The sequence below is a fragment of the Anabrus simplex genome, chromosome 1 (genome assembly GCF_040414725.1).
Source record: "Anabrus simplex isolate iqAnaSimp1 chromosome 1, ASM4041472v1, whole genome shotgun sequence".
NCBI classification, from domain to species: domain Eukaryota; kingdom Metazoa; phylum Arthropoda; class Insecta; order Orthoptera; family Tettigoniidae; genus Anabrus; species Anabrus simplex.
In genome coordinates, this window is record NC_090265.1 from 726,431,315 (window position 1) to 726,457,707 (window position 26,393).

The following is a 26,393-nucleotide window of genomic DNA, read 5'->3' on the forward strand; positions in this document are numbered from 1 at the left end:
CTCAGTTGCAGGCGCCAGAAGTGTGTTTTTGATCTAGTGATAGTGTCAAGTATTCTTCATGGTGCCGTGTAACAGTAGCAAAGACAGCACCACCATGACGGCCAATATGTATAGAGTTGGAGACTATGTGTACTTTGAAGCTTCTTCGACTTCGCCGTATCAGATAAGACGAATAGAGGAGTTAAATAAAACTTCTAACGGAAACGTAGAAGCCAAGGTCATGTGCTTCTTTCGTCGGCGGGACTTGCCCAGCACACTCATCATGTTGGCCGACCGCCATCAGTCGGCCTCGTCGGACGAATCGACAGCTTCCACTAAACTGAACAAGTTGTGGATGAAGAATCCAGTTTCTGAAGAAACTGATCTTAATATAGGGCCACTGAAGGACGATTGTGATTTCTGGGGCAGAGATCAGCAGTTGAATGGCAAACAGCGTCATCAGTTAAAACACAGGGAGTTGTTCTTGTCCCGTCAGGTAGAGACCCTCCCTGCTACGCACATCAGAGGAAAGTGTTCTGTCACCCTTCTGGGTGAAACAGAGTCCCTTCTTAGCTATCTTAATAAAGAGGACACATTCTTTTACTGCTTAGTGTTTGATCCAGTACACAAGACTTTGTTACAGGACAGGGGGGAGATCCGAGTGGGTAGTAGATACCAGGCAGACCCTACACCTCTGCTCAGAGAAGGGGAACAAGATGATCGTCGTCTTGAAGACCTAGAAACCTTGGTGTGGACTCCGGAGCACCACCTGACCGATCGGCAGATTGACCAGTTTCTCGTTATCGCCAGGTCGGTCGGTACCTTTGCTAGAGCCCTGGATTGCTCAAGTTCTGTGAAGCAACCCAGCTTGCACATGAGTGCAGCTGCGGCTTCTCGTGACGTCACACTCTTCCACGCAATGGACACCCTCCATAAACACAACTACAATGTTGCGGAGGCCATTAGCGCTCTGGTACCTGCAAAACATCCAGTCCTCTGTCGAGATGAAATGGAGGAATGGTCAGCTTCTGAAGCAAACTTGTTTGAAGAAGCATTGGAGAAATATGGGAAGGATTTTAATGATATACGTCAAGATTTTCTTCCATGGAAATCTCTGTACAATATAATTGAATATTATTATATGTGGAAAACGACTGATCGTTACGTTCAGCAGAAAAGAGTAAAAGCTGTGGAGGCAGAGTCCAAACTTAAGCAGGTTTACATTCCTCAGTACAACAAACCAAATGCAGGAGTTATTAATAACAACAGTCGCACTGGAATTGTCAACGGAAATGATATGAATATAGGGGGAAAAGTTTGCGAGTCCTGTGGTGCAACAGTATCCAGCGAATGGTATGCATGGGGGCCTTCACATATGCAATGTAAATTATGCCACAGCTGCTGGTTATATTGGAAGAAATATGGTGGCCTCAAAGTGCCGTCTAGAATGGAGAAAGTACCGTCTAACTTGACGTCGTATAAGCCCCACCAGTGTGGCATTGTTAACTGTGGGAAGGTGTTCAAGCAGGATTCCCACCTGGCAAGGCATTACGCTGCCGCTCACGGGTTGGCCATCACGTCTGTATCGGCGAGACCGGCCATGAAGAAACGTTCTTCTTTCTACCTGTACACAACACCGCTGACACGTATTGCACGCCGCTTTTGCAGACACTTGATACAGACAAGACATGCTGCCAGGTCTCCATTTTGGCCCATAAATATAGCCTCTGTGAAGCAGGAATGTCAGCATCACATTGCTGGTAAGTCAGCTCAGGAGTTGAAAGAGCTTTTGAAGTACCGGAGCAAAGATAGAGGAAGTGTTACCCAACTGGCCAATAGACTGGGACAGCCCAACCTAGTCACACCCGAGTGGTTGATTCTCACCGATAAGGACATGCTGCCCAAACCAGACCGGGCATCATTTCCCAAACCACCAAAAGGACCAGATGGATCTTTGTTGTATGAGCATGTACCTAATAAGCCAGAAAACTCTGTTTCCCCTGCATTGCTAAAGCGTCGAGCTTATGAAGAAGTGAACGGTATGGGCAGTGCTGTGGTGGGTCCCCCGCCTGCCAAACGCCATAACAAAGATCCATCACCACAGCAGCGTGGACCTTCTGAAGGTTATTCTCCCGTTATGGGTTGTTCTGTCATTAAACACCTCAACGGAAAAGCAAAGATAGTCACGGTGACCTGTTCGGAGAGTGGACGCAAGCAGGTCATATCTTGGATGGACGCGTCTGAAGACGTGTACTTCCAGTCAACCGAGGGTACTAAGAGAATGAGAAGGCAATTCACCCCAACAGAACTCCGTCGAGCTGCAAGGAAACCTTGGAGAAAATTGAACTACAGGGGTATGGACGAAGCAGCACCCATGAGTTTGGATCGGCCGAGTGATTTGTCGTCCACGTGTCAGTAACCTTTCACTGCCTGTTGCACTTTCTTATGAACATTTCAAAGGTCCGACTGTGTAATCGTACGGTCATCTTCCCTATAGGTGTTAATGTGGCGTCGGCTGCCAAGGAAAGGTTATTGAGAAGCAATAATGTCTAATAGAAGACTCGGTATAAAACGTTCAAATTTTTTCTTCTCCCGCTCTGTGGGTGTGTGTTTAGTATCAAGAATAAACTGGCAATGCCTCAATGCTCAACTTATGTTAGTTATGTAATGTTCAAGTGTTACTGAACTTGATTGCTGATTTTGTGAGTATCCTGTGGTTTTTGAAGAGGAGAATTTCTGTCTGGGTTCTAACATTTACATTTTTGAATGTATAGAATGATCAGCAACTGACTAGTTTAATACAGTGTTATTGTGACTTTTCTATTTTTTATGATTAAGGGCGTACTTAAGGCGATGTGCGACTTGGTAGTCGGTGTTGCATATTGCCTTGTAGGATTGCTGCTGTTTTGTTCAGTGACCCATTCACTCATATAAGGCTGTATGATGTGTGTAAATATACCTTAGAATTGTAATGATCATTTTTATAGGCAAAGAAATGAAATGAAGCTTCATATAAAAGAAAACTGATCTGTTATGATTGAGAGGGAACTTCAATTTTATGATGAGTCGTGTATGTTGTTATTTATATAATTAGCATTGCTGGAATTCAATTTAAATGAATACACCATAGAGAGTGAGGGGCACCTCTTTGTCCAGGCAAGCTGCTTGCTGCGAGAGAGGCTTTCTCTATCATCGGTGCATGCTTGAGTTTTATGTATAGAGAGCTTACTCTCCCAGACATTAAATTATGTACGAACCTTCAGTGTGGACTGCAGTCCCATGGAACCCCAAGCATAAAATGAGATACCAATCTTCTTCCACATTATAGACTGTCATGGTTGTCCTTATTACAGCGATGAGACAGGAGGTCAGTCATCTGTTCGTGGTTCAACCTCATTCTTCTTCTTGTCACTTTACTGTAGAAGTGAAGGAAAAGAAATCTTCAGCCTACTGTTGATTACATTAAAACGCTGCTCCATGTCATACCATCACTTAGCACAAGTTTTCAGAATTATCTTTGGGAGTAACGCAGATTTCCTTACGAGCAAAATTAGGCAATATTATTTGGGACTGCTGTAATTTAAAAGGAAATATTTTAATAGCTGTAACCTAAGATTTTAAAGGTCAATTTCCTCCACATTACAGATGTTGTTCAAAACATCTGTATATTTCTTGAATTATTTTTTTTATTTAGCATCTTGATTATTATGTCCAACAATAATTGATGATTTCTGAGCTGTTGAACAATTAAAAAATCAGTTGGACTCTACAGTTTGTTACATCTGATAGAAATGCTTTTGGAGCATTGTTCTCTCCTGTTTCACATCAATATGAGCATGACTTAGCAAGCTACTTTTGGAGAAATTCAAAAAAGAAGCTTTTTAAACTCTGCTGTGCTACTCAGAGCAAAGCTCAGAAAATTAGTCTCCAATGTTCCTTGCTGGACCAGTGAAGTGTAAGCACTCAACAATCTGTTACGAGGGAGTTTTCTGTACCCCTTTTACTCTCAAGTTAGCCTGGCAGCGTTTGTAAAAACTGTCATGGCAAAAATACATTGTTAAGAACTCGAGATAGGAGTATAAGAAATATGAATAATTCTTTCTGGTTTGGAGAGAATTATGTTCCTAATATAAATAAAACTTAAAAAATAATAATTTTAAGTTAAATTTTGGTATTGCAAAATTGATTTGTTCTGGTTTATAACAGCTGTTTAAAAATATATGCATCCATTAAGATTTTTTTTATGGAGGTATAGTTCATTCTTCAACAAACTCCTCCCTACTCCATAAGTACACACATTTCAGATTTAATTTTTTAAATTGTTTTTATGAAGCCATTCCCAAGAATGTCCAGATATTCCATTCTCATGACCATTTTACAGTATAATAATTTTACACTATCTTTTTTTTTTTTTTTTTTTTTTTTTAACAACCATTTATTGGCAAAATATATTAAGGTTAATTGTTCATACAGATTATGCTATACCCTGGATTATAGCTAGGCACTTTTTACAACTCTTCTGGGCTACAATATATTGTATACTTGAGTTTAAAAGGATTAAATTCTGTACTTTTTTTTTTAATTTGGGTTGACGATTTGTAAGTAGTTCCATATTGTGTCCTGTACAGAGCTTAGTACTCTTGCATATTTCAGAGTGAGAGAATTTTCCTGAGAGAACATGTAGTGTATGCATGATTGACCTGGAAGAACAGAACAAATGGTAAATAGATAATCAAATGTTGATGTTAAAGAAAAGCTGTGCAGTTTTTTTAATCTTACATTGATTTCATAGTAACAAGAACACACACAACACTTTTGGAGGGTTTTGGAACCTTGGATACGAACTTGCAACTATTTCGTTCCATAATATAAACTTGGTAAACACCCTAATACAGGTATATTGCTTGAAGAAGGAGAGCTAAAGGGAAGTCTGGATCAAAAGTGCTCAATCTTGTCCAAAAAAGCTAAGAGTGGCTGTCATTTATGTTATCCTCTCTTCTTAATGAAAAATCTGAAGATTGTATTATGGAGCTTCTGTTTTCTACTAGAACTAATAACCTACATCCAGCATAACTGTGAGAAATCATCTGACTGACTCTCTGGAGGTTGTATTAACTTAAACCCTGCATTTTAATGTACAGTGCTTTTTTGGGTTTGTAAAAGAAATAGAGGGGCAGTTAAGGATGGTACATTCATATTTATGATGAAGTGTTCTGCTTAAGCCTCAGCAACGCAACATAAAGTTAAATAAACCTTCATAAATAAATTCATAATATAGACATGATAAGGTTTTTGGGCTTATGCCATAATATTCATATTTGCATTCAACAAAATTTACGTTTCGCTTTGCGAAAATTGAATGATAATAAATATATCTCTCGGTCATGTCCCCTGCTAATTTCAGATGGCAACGAGCCATGAGACATAGCCTGCATGTTTGTTAGAGTTACACTTTCGTCGCACATTTCGTCACGCTAACTTTCGTTGCGAAACTTTACAGATGACCCCCCAACCATAAAACATATCTTTGTCAAAACTGCATTGTCATCTTGTCACTCAAGCGAGGTTCAGGTGAAGCTACACACCCGTTTTGCTGTATAGAACTTTTATTAGTTTCATAGTTACAGAATTTTAACACACTTGCAGACTTTGACGAGCAGTTTACGGGTGTTTAAGTTCTTCAAAATTTCAAAATATCTTACTTAAAAAACTGATGTCATAAGATTGCAGTTTCATGCATCAACTATTGCAGTGTCGAAGATTCTTTAGAAATGAAATGCGATGGAATTTTACAACTTCCAGCACAGAGCATAGACTCTAAGGTGTGTCCTTTCTAGGGCAGTGTTGCCTTATCAGTAATAAATATCTCAAGTGGTGATGTAACGTCATGAATAATGGCTGTAGTTCTCGTTACCCTCTATGACACTTCACTCCTTCTAAAGAAATGAGAAGCCCAATTTTGAGAGATGTGTACAAGAAGGAAAATGTTGACTACCCACTAGAAATTTCAGCTTGTTTTCTGCTTACACTTCACAGTTAGTCTTGATTGTAACATTTTCCCCTCTTACTGGGACTGAGTGCTTCGTCTTTAGTTGATTTGGTTGTATGGCCAGAGTTTATAACCACAATATTCCAGGCACATGGAATGAAGTATTTCAGCTCTAAACAAATATTGCTTCAAGCATTATGTTCCTGTACTTGTTACAGATGGGACTACTACTGCTACCTGTATTATGTTTCTACTGCCATTCTCTAGCCTTGAAAATGATTTATTCAGTAATGAAGTAAACATCCAAAGCTGTTCATTTTTTTTAATCCTCCTAAATATGTGTGTAATTTGATTTTGAGATTTGTTAAAGAAGAAAATTTTTCAAATTACTGTATTTTGCTATTCTGATGAAAAATGACTTGTTTGTCTTTTAATATAAAGATTATAGCAGAACGTCGGTTAATCAGTTGTTGTTGTTGTCCTTAAGAGTTACTGATAGTCCATGGCAGGTATCACAGTAGTTAGATTCCTAGTTGTTGCCCTCACAAACTACCCCTCTTCTCTCTCGCTCTCTCTTCACACACACTCATACAGAGGAATTATGTTGGTTTGATACCTTCTTGTAGAATACTTTCTTCAAAGAAAAGAATTGGCACCTTTCACATTTCTAAGAAAAAATGAACTATATAGGAGAGACACAGAGATGTGTAACTTTTGAAACTTCCCCCATGAGTTGCAAAGGAATTAACAAAGATGGGTTCATTTTATTTTTTGGGCTGCATTCTGCTACAATATTCCAATTAGCTGAGAGATGGTACATATGAAATATATTGACAGTGGTGCAGATCTGCTAGAATTGTGCACAATGCCATGGATATTTCCCTCCCACCGACTAACGTTCTCGTGTTCCCTCTTGCGCCTCATCATCATCATTTCCCTTTATCCAGCTGTAGCCGGGTAGGGGCAAATATGGTTCCTCTCCACTTTCTTCAGTCTTTCCACCATTCCTATCGTCGAGAAATATTGTAATTGTTAGTCTGTTGTGCCAAGTCAGATGGTGCTTAGGGGATGTCATATGCATTACATAAGCAACTAATATACTGTAGGTTATATGAGAGACCAGAATCAAGGTCAAGGGAAAGTAGCACTACTGATTTTATCAGAATTAGTGCCTGAAACAGTTTGAAAGGAACCAGGTGCAGAGTTCAGTTTTTGTGCTTCTTTGAACTGGCACTTTATCATTCTACAGTGTTTAATACTTGGTAACTGACATAACATTCAGAGGTGCCAACTATTACGAATTATCCATAATTATTAAAGGTTTCTCCTCATGATTATAGTCAGGGGGAAATATTTACGGAAAAGTGGTATTGTCATGAAAAAATTTCTACAGAAAAAAAGGAAAAAAGGAATCGTTTTGAGTATTACTGCTCAATCCTCCTCATTTCACTGCTTGTGAGCTGGCAATGATACTTCAATCGTAACTTCCTTTTGCTACCCGTGAGCATTGTGAAATACATTATGAATGAAGGAGCTCTGCTCGCTTCTTCTGTTCTATAAAATGTAATATTGTGTTATGGCAGTATTGTGTGTAACTGACAGTATCTCTCCCACAAAGAGTTTTCAGTGTTAATAGGAAAAAATAGGACTTCAGGCCTGCATTAAGCAATCCATACTGAAATCGCCTGTTGTTCAGAAGGTGAAAATGTCATCACTGATGGAGGGATACTTCAAGAAAATCCACTTTGAAAAGCAGCTGCTGGAAGCGAGAAAAAGCTGTAAAGAATGTTTTACGACAAAACAGACTTGGAATGTGCAAATTTTATTATGTAATATGGTATAATTTAGATTGGATTACTGTCTGTAAGGGGAAAGGGGTGTCATCAAGAAGGGAGGGGATGTTCTGGATATGACTCGTAAATTTTCTGAGGGGAGGTGGGGATTACTGAAAAGCCACTAGGTTGGCACCTCTGCATATTTACAATCCTTTTAATTTCCTCTTGAGTAATTGAAAAGCCTTACAAGGAATATTTTAATCACTAAGCATATGTTATGTAATTATGGCTGATTATGCATGATTTAATTTCACTTTTTGTACAGTAATTTGGTTTTGAAATGCACCAATCGCACAATTTATTTTGTTTGAAGCACAAGGGTGGTAGTTTTGTATTCAGCCATTAGTGAAGAGTAATTTGTGCTATGAAATGTTGACAGGAGTTAATTTGTGCGCTTTTTGCACACTTGGTGCTAAGTCAATAGAACATGTTTGTAAATCCTCCTTCAAAAAAGTGACCAAAGTTGTGTTATTTCATCAGTGGTTGATGTTTGTTCAATTCTTAAGGAGATTTTGGAGTAAGACTTATTCTTATGATGCAGGAAAAAAAAAACACTGATAATCTAACTTGTTGAAATGTGTGCTGCGCTATTGATGATTAGCAACTCTGAATCTCATACGATTGTTAGACCTTCCGTAATTGGATGGTTTTGGAAAAATAAATGATATTTCCGATTGAGACATATGTTCTACATGTATGTATGTACGTTTAATTGTGGTTTGTCAGAACAAATTTGTGAACCAACCAGTTGTTAAAATTGGAATCCGAGCAACACTAGTTATAGCGCTGTTGCATTCATCATTCTAGGAGTTATTCATTGAAGTTGTCATCATTATTATATTCCATGTATGTTGCATAATTCCTTAATATTTTGTATCTGGTGTGTCAGTTTTTGTTTATTGCAGTTCATCCTTTGTGCTTTTTTTAAATTATTAATTGATAATCTTTCAGAATTGTGAAGTTCAGGGTAGTGGAATGAGGGTAGGACCAGTGGTGGAAATATGCAAGCAGAACTAAATTGTTGTTACTTCATTTTAGTGAATGATTAGTAGACATGGAGGGAGAACAAGTATTTTAAAAATGGAAGCCATTGTAGTTGCATCTGTGTGAATAAATTACCAAAATGGCAATTCAGGGAACTCATAATATGAGATTCATTCAACAAGGCCACTGCTGAATAACATGAACAAACTTATTGAACTATCGACGTGTAGTATCGATCCCATATCATTGGTAATGCTCTAGTTACAGACATGTTTGCAGCCACAAAAAAAGAAAATTGATTACCTATGTTACTGTACAATGGGGTGTCAAAAAATAACCCAAATTGATTTTATTACACCAAAATACTGGCTACCTTTATTCAAATTCACTTACAGGCCTTCAAAGTACTCTCTCTCAGACAATACAACTATTCCAACATTCAGTCCACTGTTCAAAACACTACCCGAAGCCTGAGTATACCCGAAATTGCATTGTTTACATCTTGATCGCTTTGAAAATGACAACCCCGAAGTTCATTTTATCACTGCAGGATATAGGTAGAAGTCGCATGATTAAGGTGGATGTGGCATCACCTCAGTGCCCAATTCGGTTATTGTGTCTTGATTGCCCGATGTGCAGGTGCGTTGTCCATCCCGTTTGAGCAAAGTTTGGTCTCTTTTTCAATTTTCCTTTTCATTGGTTAAATGATGGTCTTCCTGCAACATGGCATCAGTTGTGTTCATAGTGATGTCAGTTTTCAAAGTTGAGGGTCTTCTGTGTTGTGGAGCATCCTCAAGATCAATTTTACCCTCCTTAAAACGTTTGAGCCACTCAGAAACTTCCTCTCTATACGTTTGCTGCAACATTCCCACTGTTTGTGTTGGAGTTTTATCCAGGAGAACACAAAATATAACTGAAGCGCACTGCTGCAACTGAGAAGCCTGAGGTGAACGATGTACTTCACACAACATCACTCAAGGTTCCAGTATTACCACTTGCAAACTTCAGTGCAGGATTATTGAAACACAAAAAAATAATTCTGGTTATTTTCTGACACCCCTTCGTAAATACCACCGTAATGCAGCATGCTTTGCATTTCATCTTGAACAGAAAATGTAACCTGTTGTCGGTGGTAAATAGCTACTCTGTAAAATACTCTCCATTGATTAAATTTGTTTTCAAAGGTTATTTAGTTGCGTGATGGAAAATTGTGATTGAAGAAAGAATATTTATGAAATTTAATTTCTACCTACTTCATACCAGTGTCACTTTTTTGCAAGTCAGAATAAACCAGCTAAATCTAGGGATTATAATCCTGATTTGATTGTTGACACAGGATCTACTTGGTCTGATGAAGTCAGCTGGCGGAACTGTTCTGTGTGACATGACAGCCAACTCAATCAATAAATATGTTGTGCTTATCACAAGAACTTTCAATATTTATTTCCCATCTGGCTGGGTAATAATCAGCCTGACAGGCTCCAGGGTTTCCACAGACTGTGTGGTCCACTGTTTTGGTTTAATAAGTACGATATTTTAAAATTGTATTCGTTAAGGCACTTATGGAGAAACCGCAAAGCAGCTAGCTTAGAACAAACCGGCAGATGGGAACACGAACATATGAGTTTGCTGATTCTTAGACAAATACCAGTTACAGTTTATATGTACAGCATGACACATGAACAACTCAACACATATATTAGTGATAATTTACAGTGATCAGTACAACAATGAGAGATCACACACAGATAGCCTAATCTTTGGAAATACATTTCACCTTAACACATGTTCATTGTGGCCTCCATTATGGCGGATAAGCTCTTCCCGGCGAGCGCACATTTGCAACGACTTTGCAGCGTAAGTCTTCGTTCACATTCCACTGCACATCTCCGCAATCCGCGGTGCACACATTTCAATTACGTTATTGGGTCTTACAGAAAGGACTCTTCTTTCAAGAAACCCCACATAAAGAAGTAGGGAGCAAGTTGGCTGTGCAGTTCGGGTAACATAGTTGTGAGCCTGGGGTTCAAACCTTACTGTCGGCAGCCTTGAAGGTGTTCTTATTTTGCCATTTTTACAACAGACCACACCTTAATTAAGGTTGCTTCCTTCACAGTTCCTAGCCCTGTGTTCTGTTGTCGCCATAAGACTTGTCTGAATCAGTGACGTACAATTACAAGGGTTTAAATCCATACTCAGAACGCCTTCAGGAGTCGTGCGGAGACCCACCAAATCTGAAACACAGCTCAAAATTTCCGTGAAGCCTGTCAAGGTTACACACTCTGTCTCTGTGAAAAGTAATCCAGTTATAGTATGCTCTTCAACAGAGAAACAGCTGTAGTCTGCTGTGGTGAAAACACAAGTAAACAAAGATAGTCTACAGTTGGATGCACTACACAGACGTATAGAGGTATTTCTAGAAAACAGTCAAGCCATGTACAAGAATTGAATGACATTCAACCCAGGATTAAGAAGCTGTTTGCTTAATAATGTGTCAGCTGTTCATGTGCCACTCCGTATTTTAGACTACAGTGAATAAATAATAAATTACAATATTTCAGTATTAATTGCATTTCTTTTGACTAAAATCTGTGTGGAAGAACTGTTCTGGTCAGACACTGCCTTTATGAGAGAGAAACCCTTGGTCACGTCTTGGGAGGTCGTCCACATGGCGAAACGCTGCAGAAGAACTATTCTGTGAATGAAGAGGCCCACTATATCTCCGAAAATGGCAGCAAGACAACAGCATGGAATGCATAATCGACCCTAAAATGAAAATAAAGACCCACACAGAAAAACCAGCTGAAGTGTAGCTTCTACAGCACTACAATTCCCTAGTACAAAGAAAAGTTCCAGCTGTCGGATATCTGTGTGATTGGCCTTATGGAGAGGTCTAAAGGTACTGTCACTCATCATTCTGTCCAGTCGTGCCAACGTTTGGCATAGATTAGAGCCTGATAAAGGACGTTGGAATTAGCACCTGAACGGTACCCTAATCATCCTCTGGATCCGTTTGTATGTTGTAGGGCAAATGTTCTGTAGGAATTCACTTATCAAGAATTTTTCTATTTATTTATTTTGTAAGGGTTTGAGTTTAATTAAAACTTTTATTTTAATGTACCAATGTTTTATTATACTCTGTCCATTAGGGCAGCCTCAGTACTTGGGCTAATCTTGTAGTGTTCAAGAACCACTCATAGGTCATTAACCAGTCCTTGTCCATGCATGTCTTATGGTAATGCCGAAAATTTGACAAATTAAAGTAGACTTCACTGAAATTTTAAACAAGTCTAGTAGTTGATATGAAAGAGAAATATTTTTATTAAAATCATCTTGAAAGTGAGATCAACTGGTTATAAAGTTCAAGCAGCTCCTACGGGTCCTGTGGTGCATATGAGTTTTTAAAATATTTTTACCATCTATCATATGTTTTTGATAACAGTAGAAATGAGGACGTATTAACAAAGATTGAAAGGAGTTTATTATTCCAAACACCCTCTTTTCTTAACCTCTTTTGTGAAAGTTAAAAATGACAGTAGGTACAAAATCTTTTCAGGTTTCTTGATTTTATTGAAGTTTTTGCTATTTTGGAGGATATTTAAGTAGGGAATATCAACAGACAATTTCCTTTTAATTTCTTAAATGGATTGCATTTCTGTTGCTTTTATTATGCTTCCACCAGTGGTTCACCGTCACATACTTGAGGATTGCTGGGAGGGAACTGGAAGACATCTATTACTGCTGCATCAGAAAATGTTGAGTAATAAAAGTTTTATGTTTTAACTACTTGAATAAAGAATTTAATGACGTACATGGCTGTGGGTATATCTCTGAATCAGAAAATGTCTGAAATGTATGTTTTGGAAAGACCTTGCAACTTCATTAACAATGCAAAACCAATATGTATGTTTTTTGTGTACTAGCAGTTTAATATTGCACTTATTCTGATAGGTTTGTAATGACAAAGGAATAGGAAAAGTACAGCCCCAGCATTTGCATGGCTTGAAAATAGAAACCTACAGAAAAGTCTGCCAATCGTTGGTTCAGACGCACTAGCTTACAATCACGCAGCCATTTGCTCTAGGATATACTTACCATCACCTAGACAAGTACCAAAAAAACTAAAGTAAAAAAAATGTAATGGCACTCAACAAATGTCCTGCAGGATACACCAGTATATCGTCCAAAGTTACTAAATGTAAACTGATGATGTAATGAATGTAGTTGTGCCTTAGCCTCTTGCTCGGTAGTCTCATGTTTCAGAGCATTGGAAGAATGAAGCTGTCTTTTCAGCAGCATTTTGGAAATTTCCTCAAAATTGAACTGCTGGAGAGCAAAAGAGTATAAAACATATTTGTATCAAGTGGTTGAAGATTAAAAATCATCTCGAGAATCAGAAGAGATCTTCTCTATTTGATTTTGATTGGGGAAGCAAAGTGAAGTGACGGGCATATCCCGCGGTACATTCTTAAAAACCATACCGTGAGGTTTGACAATTACTGAAAGAAGCGTTTTGTCTTTGCATGTGTCTCATGGCACAGGTCCGAGTCCAGTGAGTAGTCGGCCTCTTGAAGATGCCGAGTAATGGATGTTATGGAAGGAGCTACTCGTATGAGCACTTTCTGACCCAGTGAAGAAAGCAGCAGCAGACTACATCACTCCTCATTATGGTGCTCTACCCTCCTTTTTTTCCTATAACCTTTGGTATTACTGTTTGAAGATCCAGCCAGCCCTTGAACAGTTAAGTTCCTGTCACATGTTGTTTATGTCGGAAGCTACTGTACTCAGTGACAGGTTTGATACAAGGGTCATGGCAATGTTCTTTCCTGCACAAATGCTGGATCTACCTGACAGATAAGAGTGGGCAGCTAAGGTGGTGTGGAATGTTTCCATAATGTCGAGTAGGTTTATCAGGCGTAGGATGTAAAGCAAGGAAACTATCAGCCATGAAAAGCTTGTGCTAATGAATGTTCATTCTCGGAGCCTTTACAGTAAGTAAACCCTCAACATTTTCCACAACATGTTGCCAACAGTGCAGGATATTACATGTTACAAATTTCATATTTGGTCCGTATTGAAATGTACGTCAATTTAAGATATTACTAAAATTTGTTAGGATCAATCTATTCAATACAATAGAATTTACAAAATTAGGACTTACATCCTATTAAATTAAAATTTGAAGGGACATGTTTCGCCCTTTAAAAGGGCATCATCAGCCTTTTTACACTCATACTTAAAGATAAAAATCAGGATCCTGATTGTCATGGTAAAAAATACAAAATGAGAATATAAGATTAGAGTGAAATTATACAATGTGAGGAGTTGTTATGAGTTCATTAAATAATAATTTACAATTATAACTTCATTTAAAATGTTTATGAAGAAAAAATTTTTGAAGTTGGTATGATATTACACTAGTAATTTAAAAAATAATTTAATAAATTAGACAAACTAGGCCTTAACCACATAATAGCAGGAAGGTCTATGACTAAATAATAATAAAGCTCACAAGGTGACTTTGACTCTTATCTGTGGCCCCCGATCGCCCGATGTTCTCGCTTCCCGCTAGATCCACAAGGTTCAATTTACCCAATTTTATTAGCTCATTGCCTTCCACAGAGTTAAGTATATAGGAAAAAATTTTTTTTAAAAAATTAAATTTTACTAAACCTATTCAATACAATACAATACAAGATATTGACATCCAATATCTTGTATTGTATTGAATAGGTGGAAGTAAAATTTAATAAAAAAAAAAAATTTTTCCTATATACTTAGCAAAATTTTCAGTACGGACAGAAAGATAATTTTCATCACTTGTAATAATTCCACAGAGTTCTCCTTAATATGGACCGTGATGGTGAAGTCTGTGACCGGCTGGAATGAGCATTTAACGTGGTTGCTGCCGTTAGCCTTTTCAGCGAACCTTTTTCCATAATTTCATATACTTCGTTCTTGCTGCTCACTGTCAACTCTTGCAGTCCATGAACAATGACTGCTCCTTTCTTAGTGGCATCTTCATAAAACTTGATCCTATTGCTGTCATCAAATTTAAATTACTAGTGTAATATCATACCAACTTCAAAAAAAATTTCTTCATAAACATTTTAAATGAAGTTATAATTGTAAATTATTAATTAATGAACTCGTAACAACTCCTCACATTGTATAATTTCACTCTAATCTTATATTCTCATTTTATATTTTTTACCATGACAATCAGGATCCTGATTTTTATCTTTAAGTATGAGTATAAAAAGGCTGATGATGCCCTTTTAAAGGGCGAAACATGTCCCTTCAAATTTTAATTTAATAGGATGTAAGTCCTAATTTTGTAAATTCTATTGTATTGAATAGGTTGATCCTAATAAATTTTAGTAATATCTTAAATTGATGCAGGATATATCGGATACTAGTCACATCTCCGTGTGTGAATTTTGCAGTCTCGTGGGTTTTTTTTTTTTTTTTTTTTTTTTTTTTTTTTTTTTTTTTTTTTTTTTTGTGCTTTACGTCGCACCTACACCCACAAGTCTTATGGTGACGATAGGAGTGGGAAGGAAGCGACCATGACCTAATTAATGTACAGGCCCAATATTTGTGTGGTGTGAAAATGGGGAAACCACAGGAAACCATCTTCAGGGCTGCTGACACTGGGATTCGAATCTACTATCTCCCAAATGCAAGCCAACAGCTACGTTCCCCGAACCACACAGCCTCTTGCTCAGTATTCTCATGTTTCAGAGCATTGGCAGTGTCGTCTCATGTCCCAAACTATCTCGTGCTATGCTTCTTTCACTTTTGGGGTTAGATCAAAATCGCACGGATTCAGATCCGGTAAGAATGGTGGGCCTTCCAGTACTTCCCACCCCCGGCGCCGAAGTTGCCTTTGTATGGCCTTTGATGTTGTGATGGAGAAGGATTACATTGAGAAGATCCGAACGTTTATCCCTAATGGCACGACATAACTGTTTCTTCAGAAAGCTTCTGTAGTACGTTGCTGTCACCACTGTTCCATGTGGAATAAAGTGACACGCAATCGCATCTCTGACGTTTTAAGTCGCAATCACCATCCACTTGATGGGGGAAGAGTTTTGCCAGAACTTCTGTCTTCATGTTGATCCTGCCTGTCATCATTCTGCAGACTGGCATTTGAGCTCTGGCCAGTGGGATGTACATACGCTGTTCTTGCCTCGTCACATTCATTGTGCACAAAGCCTGAGTCACTCCTGCATTCTTATCGCCATGCTCATGGTACCTGTTGAACGCACCGCCATCTCATGTTGTGTCCATGTACTGTGTGTGTCATGCTTACCAGTACATATGATGATTGTATGGGAGCGCTGTGCAAATGTGAGGAAAAAATAGTTGCCTGACTTAGATGGCAACCTTCCTACATAGATTTTATTTCAAATCTACTCTTCATATGCCTTGTATACCCTCAGTATTCTCATGTGACCCATTGTAATTTGTTGAACTACCTTTTAAGCACCAAGGATGATCTGCAAATAACCTATAAATAAGTATAAATTGTGCTGTGTAGATGGAAGGTATAAAAATAGCATAATAAACAAGACTTGAATTTCTTCATCGCATGTTCATCACTCCCAAGTATGTACAATGTTTTGTAGTCTCCCGTTGTGTCACATAGATCGTTCTTTAGGTTGCAATTTTTTTTTACTATTGTAGATATTTTAGTGTTTAGTTTTGGAAGCTCAAAGATGATGTTATGCAATATCCAGGGAACATTGTAACCCAACGCACAAATTGGGTAAAGTGAATGGGTTAACACTGTACGGTTACATTGTCACTGCTAGTCACTGGAGTTCATGGATAACTCTCCAGTTGTTGGAAGGAAAGAAATAATCATTCATTTCTCATCAAGTCCTTGAATCTGATAGATTCTTTTTTTCTTTTTTGTTTTTCACTGTCACCAATTTTTCTTATGTGCATTGTTTGTGTTTTTGAGTCGAGTTTTTGTTTTGTTTTTGAACTTGTTCAGTAAATGTCTTTTTGAATTCCTCTGTAGTATTTATATAAACAATAAAAAACAACAGTCTGAAACAAACCAAGAGTCTCTTTATTAACAACCTACCAGTTATATGTCCTGGCACAATCTGCTGCCATCGTCTGGACTGTGGCAAGAATGAAACCCTTGGTCACATATCTGTACTTTCCAGGTTTGTAGACCCTGGTCCAGACTCATGTGATGGTCCCGACGTTCGGCATTATCAGGGGTTCTGACTGACTTTGATAACTGCAAAACTCACAGTGGAGTGGAGTTTTTCATTTCCACCTCATAATATAGTGCAGCCTGCGGTGGTCTGCCAGGATGGAGGGGCGGTTGCTGATTGGCTGTTCTTCCGCCAATAATTGAAGCATTAAGGAGCCTGATGTTGGTCGACTTGCCTTGGCGGAGACAGGCAATTGATCACCTCTTGCTTTTTCTGGTCTACCATGGTCAGTGTGTCCTCCAGGATTTAAAGATTTCAGGACTGGAAACCAGGCTTTATACATCTGTTCAGATTCCTCCTTACGGTTGAAACTTGGTGTGCTTCAGTATTTCAATGGCTTCCCTCTGCAGCCGGGTGTGATAAGATACAGTAGTTGACAGTACTCTGGTGTCGCTGTACTGTATGCCATAGCCTGCTAGCAGCGAGTGTTCAGCGACTGATGATCTATCTGCCTGTCCCACCCGGCTATGTCTGTTGTGCTCCTTCCGTCGTGTGGTGATGCTGCATTTTGTAGTCCCTATGTATATCTGGCCACAGCTGTACGGGATCTTGTAGACACCTCTGCGGAGAGAGGAGGGTGCTTGTCTTTAGCAGACCTTAGTAGTTTCTGGAATTTCTTCGTTGGCCTGTATATGTTTTTTTATCCCATGGGACTCCAGTTGCCTGGCTATTCTGTCAGTTATCTTCTCAATATATGGCAGAAAGGCTTTAGCTGCCGGTTGCTCCTCCTCTTTCTCCCTGGTTGTGAGATGTCTGGGATAGGGTGCTCACTGGATAACTTTGAGAATTGCTAAGGAACAGCTGTCATCCCAAGTGAGAGAAACCTTAGCCTCTGCACTGAGAGAGCATGAGAAGTACACTCTCTCTTCCATGGGGTCCAACAGAACAGATTATTGTTGCCATCCATCAGCAGATTTGGACAGCTGTTATTTTTGGTCCAACCATCTAGTTTGAAAAAAATTAGCCCAGGCCAGGGAAGTTGACCAGGAATAGCAGACCATTTATGAACCATGTAGCCAATATCAAATGACGGAAGTGCCAAGAACAAAGTGTTGAACAGTGCAAAAAGGATCCAACTTCTTCCATCAAGTATGTAAAATAGTATGGGACAAAGGAATTCCTCAGAGGGCTAAACAGACCCTAGTTTAAGACTTATCTCCTGCCCATCACGACGTGTAGACTGGAGAGTTGGGTCATATATAAAAGAGAAGCAAGTCAATTGCAAGCGGTTGAAGTGAAGTTCCTTAGATCAGCTGTACAGAAAACAAGGAAGGACAGAATTAGGAATGATTAGATACAAAGAGACCTGCAGGTCAACCTGACCATGGAAGAAAGACTGAAGTGGCTAGGACACGTTAAGCGGATGGAGATGACTCGAACGAACTGGGACGAAGACCAGTTGGACACCCTAGAAAAAGGTGGTTAGATCAGATAGGAGAAACACGGGATGCCCTAGAGAGAAAATAAGTATACCAGGACCATAATAAATGAAAGCACATCGTTCTTAAACATCCTACCCAGCTCACTGGAAGGAATTCATGATCATGATGATGATGCATCTAATATCTGAGTGAGAGACATAACATTCGACCATCCATGATGGGTCTGCTATTTGGAAGCAGAAGCAGCATACCCAAGCATACGTGCGAAATCCTAAGAAAGCTTAGAATCCAGCACACAACAATTGAAAAATATTATAGTGGTCATTTTCAAATATTTAGCAACTATTTTAAATCATCACTAGGAATGCTACATTAAAGCAATTTAGTCTCGAGATAAGCAAGTTCAAAACTGTAGTGTTGCCTGTTAGTTGACACCCGTATCAACATCACTCTAGATTGATCAAAGTTGGATCAAATACATCAGTTTGTTATCGTGGCAGTGTAGTAACAACAGAAATCACTAGTAGAGTACAGAATGGAGCGCAGTTTTATCATCTTGTGAGAAAACGTCTTTGGGATAAGCAAGTTCCATTAAGATCAATATTAATACTCTGCATGAGCTTCTTTGTACCAGTTACCACATACAGTCTAGAAATCTGCATCCAAACCAACAGAAATATCAGCAAACTACAAGCAGTGGAGAATAAGAATCGAGATACGCCAACCTCTTAGTGAGATGCCAGGCTGAAATGGTTTGGTCATCTCAAAAGGATGGACCGACAAAGAACAGCTAGAGAGTGGTTTGAGAAGGAACTCAAAGGCAAAAGATCAAGAGGTCAGCCACAGAAGAAATGGATTGATCAAGTTAGAAACGATCCAGATTGATGAGGTCTGGATTTGTAGCAGGTTATGGAAGAAGACATCTACATGGAGAGTGCTCATTGACCGCACCCAGGAAACTGGAGCTGGTTAAAGACGATGACGATTAGGAGGGGGATGTTGTTGAAATGTCATATCTTTTCCCCTTTGCTTTAGCGCGTTGCTCAGTAGTGTAGAAATTTATATGACAAAGGGTAGTAACATGTTTTTATTTTGCATTTTTTTGGTGATTGGGTATGATCGGTCATTATTTCATCTTTTAAAAGGATTTTAGGTAAGTATATAGCATTTTGAAGAATCTTTAGCTCATTTTAAACAGTAAAGGCATGTATTCTTTATTGTCAGATTGATAAAATCCCACAAGTGACAATATTTTAAAAATTCTAAATTTCTTTGATGGCCAACGAACTGACCAGCAATTGGTGGTGTCTTTTGTATTCAGAATAGTACAGAAACACATAACTGATAAATAGGAGAATGTATTTCATAATGTGTCTCAAGCACGAGCCTTCGCACCCACCCCTACAGCCAGTCATTCACGCCCGTGCCTCGAGGCCAAGAAATGGAAAGGGATTGTAATAATAGTTAACTTTCTGATTCAGTACAAAATTCTCTTCCCAGGTGTGCACAATAGTTTAGTGGAAAAAACTTCTGAAACTGACAACACCACAAAGGGTGTTTTTAAATCAGGAGGTGAATGAATTTGGAAAAGACGTGTTTACCACCGAGCAATAGGATCAACTGATAGTGAGTGACAGGGGAGCCTATGGCTTGTGAGGGGCCCAATTCAGTAGCTGAAGAGTGATTTTACATACTGACAAAGCTACAATACTGAACACAGTATTATTCGTATTACAGAGGATTATTCCAAACTTAGGCCGTCATAGTACAGAACTGCTTTCGTCAATAGGAGTATGGCAATTATTTCTGAAAGAATTTGGGTTTCCCAACCTGTTCCTAAAATAACCATCCCTTGCTGCCACCCACAACAATCAACAAGGCTTTTGAAGTAATTAGCCAGTTCTGAGAACCGAGTAGTCAGCAAAGATGTGATAACAAAGACAGCCTCCGTATCTAAACTCTAATTACTGAAGCTTCGAGCCTGTTTATAACTCTTGGCAGTAAATGTAGCTAAGTAGGCTTACGGTGTACGGTTGAGTTATAAATGATTTGGTCCTAGGAATGAGATAATTTCTTAATATTGTGACGGTCAGCATGTTTTGGTTATTACATAGTTCAAAAAAATTAGGGGAACATGTTTTTTAACGTCTGGTATATGAACGTTAATTTGGTAGATGAGGTTCCAATGATCGTACAGCATACCTTGACACCTTAACTACACAGGGTAAGTCAAATCGAAGTTATACTCCATCTGTAGGCATAGCCATGCATTAAATTGTTAGGTGACCCCTCAAAACAAAGTGAATAGCAGAAAGTCCGTGTGTTCTTGTGAGGTATACAGACTACTGCGGTCATTTGAGCACATTGTACATAAACTAGCACATCGCATGAGAGATTTTAACGAGGTTCAAGTCGCAAGGGTCGTCACTTTGATCCAGGAAGGATGGACTTTTCGTTATGTTGCTGTGAATCTCAATGTCTCTCCCTCAGTTATTCAGCGCTTGTGGAATCGCTACATTGACACAGGCCAGTTCACAAGGAGGGTTGGACAAGGTCGTGGAAGCATGACAACCCCACAGGATGACCGTTATCTGACCATCTGTGCATTGCGGTGTCGTTCAGCAATTGCCAGAGAACTGCAACAGGACCTTGGGAGGGTCACTGGAGTCACGGTGTCTGACCAGATAGTAAGGAACAGGTTAAGAGAAGTGTCCTTATGACCCAAACGTCCTGTTCGAGTGTCCCATTTAACGCAGCTCGCCTTCTGTTTGCCCATACCCATGTCAACTGGCAACTTCGCCAATGAAGACCTGTGTTGTTCACAGACGAGTCCAGATTTCCCCTGACACAGCGTGATGGTCGTCAATGTGTATGGAGACGTTGTAGTGAGCAGTACATGCCAAATGTTGTCCAGGAAGGCGACCAAGTCATCGTCTGTGGTAATCTTACCTCTGTGGGGTACATCGAGCAGATACTGCTACAGCATGTGTTGGTTGCTGCATACAGTGTTGGCGCTGAATTGTACTCGTGTACAACAATGCCAGGGCTTATGTAGCGTGCATCACCAGAGCTGTCTTGTGAGAACTGGACATTCAAGAGATAAAATGGCCAGCTGTGAGTCCCGACCTTAATCCCATTGAGCATTTGTGAGATTGGCTTGACAGAAGTGTTTGTGGGCATCCTGTTCCACTACAGGCGCTCATTGAAGAATGGGACCTGATACTGGAACATGACCTCCGTCGACTTGTACGGAGCATGCCACATAGGTGCCAAGCTGTGATAAATGCTTGTGAAGAACATACACCATACTGAAGCTCTCCAAATGTGATAAAAATCCACCCTGGAGGACTGTTATCACATTGTTTTTGCCCCTATTTGGATATTTCCGTTAATGTTCTGAAAATGAACGTGAATCCATCGATGTTATTTTGTATACTTCAACGGTAAAGAATAAAGGTTTAGTTGGTAGTATACCTGGGTGTGAGGTTTTGTGAAGCATGGCATACATTCAAAAACATGTTCCCCTAATTTTTTGAACTGTGTATAATTGGAATGTGCATTTCTTCTCTGTGTGTTCGTACCAATTATTTTAATTCCTTCAGATTCGAAAACTAAATTATGTAATTATTATTATTAACGTTGTTGTTGTTCATTGCATTAATATATAACCCTGTACTAAGAAATAAACCTGTAACTTCCCTTATAAGGAAATAAGGGGCCCATGTTCAATTATTGCGGGGAAGCCCCGAGATCCTTAGACAAGTGAATGATGTTGATATTCAGATTGCTTTGCCAGTATACCACGAAATCTTTCATAAAAATACAGAACAAGAACAATATGATCAAGGTGAACAGTGTTACAGCGAATGCTTAGATTAGAATCTAAAATACAACTTTCGAGGCTTCTTAGAAAGAAAATAGATTCAAGAGATCAGTTGTTTTACAATTATGTCTGTGTGAATGTTAAAATGAACCAACCCATTGAGTTGACTTTCACTTTTTTATTGTCAGTTTGTGTTCTTTTTTGTTTGTAAAAGTTCAATGGTGGGAGGTTCTAATCTCCACTTGGCTACGCCCCTGCCACAGAGGGGTGTGTAAACTGTGTGGTGTTAAAGGGAGTGCGGGAAGGAAATTTCTTGTACTGCAGCACATTAAACAAACTTCTGAAATCCATAATGAGTGCGAACAACAACAAGTGTTCCCAGATTCTTCGGGGACTACATGCAGCAAATGATTGTGTCGATATTACGTACAATTCCAAGTAAATTAGTTGATAATAATTTCTGTAAAAACAAGACCTGCTAGAACAGGGATATATTCACCAGAATTCAGTTTGGTCAAATATTTAGTCATTTTCGACTTATTTTATAGCATTTTTCCATAAATATAATAATAATCATATTGACTCAGCTACTGTGTGCAGACATTTCAATTTGACACCATCTGGCTGTCTGCTCGTCAGTTTCGACGTTCCGTTTTACTCTAGGTCTGCTAGATGGCAGACCGAGTAAACCGAAACTCTCTTGGGTGTATGTGGCTGAGATTTATTGAATTTTGTCGGGTAAACACCAAATGTGTCTCCAGAGATCTTTTACATGCCGACATCATACGACATGGAGTGTCGAATCGACTTTTTTCCGCCCTTCAAAAATCCGACCAGCTCTGCCGGGTTTGAACCCGCTATCTTGGGATCCGGAGGCCGACACTCCCACTGATCCACAGAAATGTAATAGCACTTTATTGATCATTTCCAGTGATCTTTTAGATCAACATCATTTTCCTCCTCCTTTCCCCTCATCTAGCTCCTGCTGGGTTCGTCCATTTATGGCACTTCTCCACCTCCCCTCTCCTTCCACTACCCCCTGTTGGTGGAGGAAGCAGACGAAGAATACACCCACAGTATCTCCTGCCTGTCGTAAGGAACGACCCAGGGATGATTGAATTAGAAACATGACACTACTTGTGATTTGTACCATCACACGGGGAACATCATGGATCGCCTTTACTTGCGAGTAGTATCAGTTACACAATAGGCTTGTGATTAGTAGCAGCAGAGAGCGGTTCACTGTGTGTTTCCAGTACCTGGGATTATACTGCTAATAATAAGAGTTGGCGTCTGACATTTCTTAGAGGGAGGTCCGTTTACTGCCTGCCGAGGCGGGATAAAGGGAGTGGCTGTGTGGTTGCTATGGAAACGAGGGTGGGGCGACTGCAGTTGCCATGGAGATAAAACTTCAGGGCAGCTCGTCTTGCTGGGAGTTGCCAAACCTGTCACTGTCACTGATAAGAACCTGATTGTTTGTATAAGAGTGATCGCAAATGGGATGACACCGCCTGGCCAGGTAGTCTACAACAGATCACAGCGGTCAGAATGAAGGTGGGAACAAGTGAGCCGGAAGCGAGGGGTAAGAGCATGTAGAAAGGAATGCTGGAATGTGGCAACATCGTGAAATGGCACGTGCAGAGCTCCTCCCTCCAACCTTACCTGTCAGACGCCAACTTTAGTTAAGTCTAGTATAGTACCACTATACCTCTCTCTAATATCTGACGATGAACTTTGACAGGTAGGGCTGGAGGGAGGAGCTTTGCACGTGCCATTTCACAATGTTGCCACATTCTAGCATTCCTTTCTCTTAACCCTCGCTTCCGGCTCACTTGTTCCCTCGTTCATTCAGACCGCTGTGTTCTGTGTAGATTACCTGGCCAGACTGTGACTGACTTGGTCTCGTGTTCCGTTATCTTTATCAGTGGCCGGCCGGGCTGATAAGCTCAGACAGTAAAGCGCTGGCCTTCTGATCCCAACTTAGCAGGTTCGATCCTGGCTCAGTCCGGTGGTATTTGAAAGTGCTCAAATACGTCAGCCTCGTGTCGATAGATTTACTGGCACGTAGAAGAGCGCCTGCGGGACTAAAACTCGTAGCTAGTGATGGACAGTCTGAGACGAGGTCTCGATATTTCTCGAGACTAGCGCAGGCAGTATTTCTCGAGAGAAATTTCTAGAGATCTCGAGAGCGTTTTCCCCGCATTGTGTGGCGAGCAGCGTGTTGTAGAGTGAGTGAATGCTGTTTGTGCCGAGTATGCGAATAGCAAACCACGCGCTTTCTCCATTCCGTAAATATGTGTCAACAAGCGACTAGGGTGTTCATTTCTACCGAGGTCTATTTTGACGCAGTATAACATAATCATAAAGGATACGCAATCTGGCATTGTATGCACTGGTAGGTACACGAATATCATAACACTGCTTGTGTTTACCGATATTTTGGTGACGAAGGAAATAATTCCTTACAATGTTATAGAGTATTAGGTACTTTGATATATGACGGTGAAATGTGCAATTGTGTCTAGTTGTACGCGACAACTTGAAGACGATGTCCGAAACGCAAATCGTAGATGTCGGTTATTTTGAAGAGATGTCACATAGCACAGCCCGCTGTATTGCTTGTTCAAAAGAAGTAAAATATGTCGGCAGAAATACGTCTGGGATGATCCGGCACTTAAGAATGCATAATATGAATGAAGAGGAATCATCACAGAACACCTCCGGCCCGGTCTGCATCCACAAGAAGCTACCCTGTCGACAACGATTGCGAGGTATCCAGGTAGATGTACATCCTATCTACAGTTATTAACAAATTATACGGGTTATTCAGCCAAGAAGTCCACGTGAAATAACTCCTGAACACTTAAATACCGGCATTCTGTTTTCACTTTCGATAATGGTATTAAGGAGCTCATAGTTCAACATGAAGTGTTTTCCTAGGGTTTTGACAAAAGCTATCGTCACACACGTTTCCATATGAGAACTGTTGATGATATACTATGAAGCTTACGCACGTAGTCTCTGGGACGTCGCACAGCTCGCAGTTCACGAGAATCGGTCTCGAGAGCGTTGCCCATCACCCCTGTCGAAAGAATTGGAGCAAACTCGGGAATTTTAGATTACACGTTCCACTCATGTGTATTGTGGCTGCATTTGTAGCAAAGCACATCTTTACTACTACTACTACTACTACTACTAAGCGTTTTCATTCCTCACCTGAAGGGAGATGCGGGCCTCTTAGACGGTGACGCCGTCTCTCAGGCCGGGAGATTTGTTACGTTGAAGGAGATGTGCGGAGAAGGTGAGGAGGTAGGCGGCCGTGGCCTATACTACGAACTGTCCCGGCATTCGCCTTAGTGCAGGAAAATGGAAAACCACGGAAAACCATTCTCAGGACAGCCGACGGGTGGGACCAGGCGTGAAGTCCGGCACTGTGCCCCAGACCCGTCTCCCGAATGCAGAGGCGTAGAGCCACAGTAGAGCCGTGCCCAACTTTCCTCTGCTCGGTTGGCCGGTCAGAGTACAGAGCATATGGGACAACAACCCACTCTGCATCTACCGACCGCACATCTTTCCCCGTCTCAAGTTTGAATAATGCACGTCTCTAGTATCCAGGTAGGCGTACATCCTATCTATAGTTATTCACAAATTATGCAGGGTTATTCAGCTAGGATGTCCACCCCAAATAAGTCATGAACAGTTTAAGATACGGCATTCTGTTTTGACTTTCATTAATAGTATGTTGCCGGTTTCCTTACATAGCTTCATCACTGTCATTTCCTGCACAATCAATGACACATCATTTTATTTCTCCTTTAGCACACAAATAGCGTTGTATCAGAGTAACAACAAACACACTTCGTGCCATATTTAAGACCATGAGAATAATATAACAGAACTTCATGGGTTAAAAATGGAGGCGAAGTGACCCCTACTTTCTTTTACATAATTATGCTTAGAACGTATTTCCTAACTGCTGTACATCACAGGTTCAGTGTTGCTGCTATCATTCTCATAAGCAAATTTTTTAATCAGTAAGAGATGGCTGAAAACCTGGTCGTGGGTATAAGAGACAACACCCAAAGTCTCACGGCTTTGGTGAATAAATAATCTAAGAAGCAGATGCTGCCGGAGGAACGTCCGTGCACGTCTAGAGCTGGTGCTGGA

General features: G+C 40.0%; 1 protein-coding gene across 1 annotated transcript; it reads left to right on the top strand.

Moving 5' to 3' along the window:
* The first annotated feature begins 58 nt into the window (after nucleotides 1-58).
* On the top strand, nucleotides 59-4,198 carry LOC136857421 (metastasis-associated protein MTA3). The gene has a single exon (XM_067136071.2). The coding sequence runs from the start codon at nucleotides 59-61 to the stop codon at nucleotides 2,396-2,398; it is 2,340 nt and encodes a 779-aa protein (XP_066992172.2). The 3' UTR covers nucleotides 2,399-4,198.
* The last annotated feature ends 22,195 nt before the right edge of the window (nucleotides 4,199-26,393 follow it).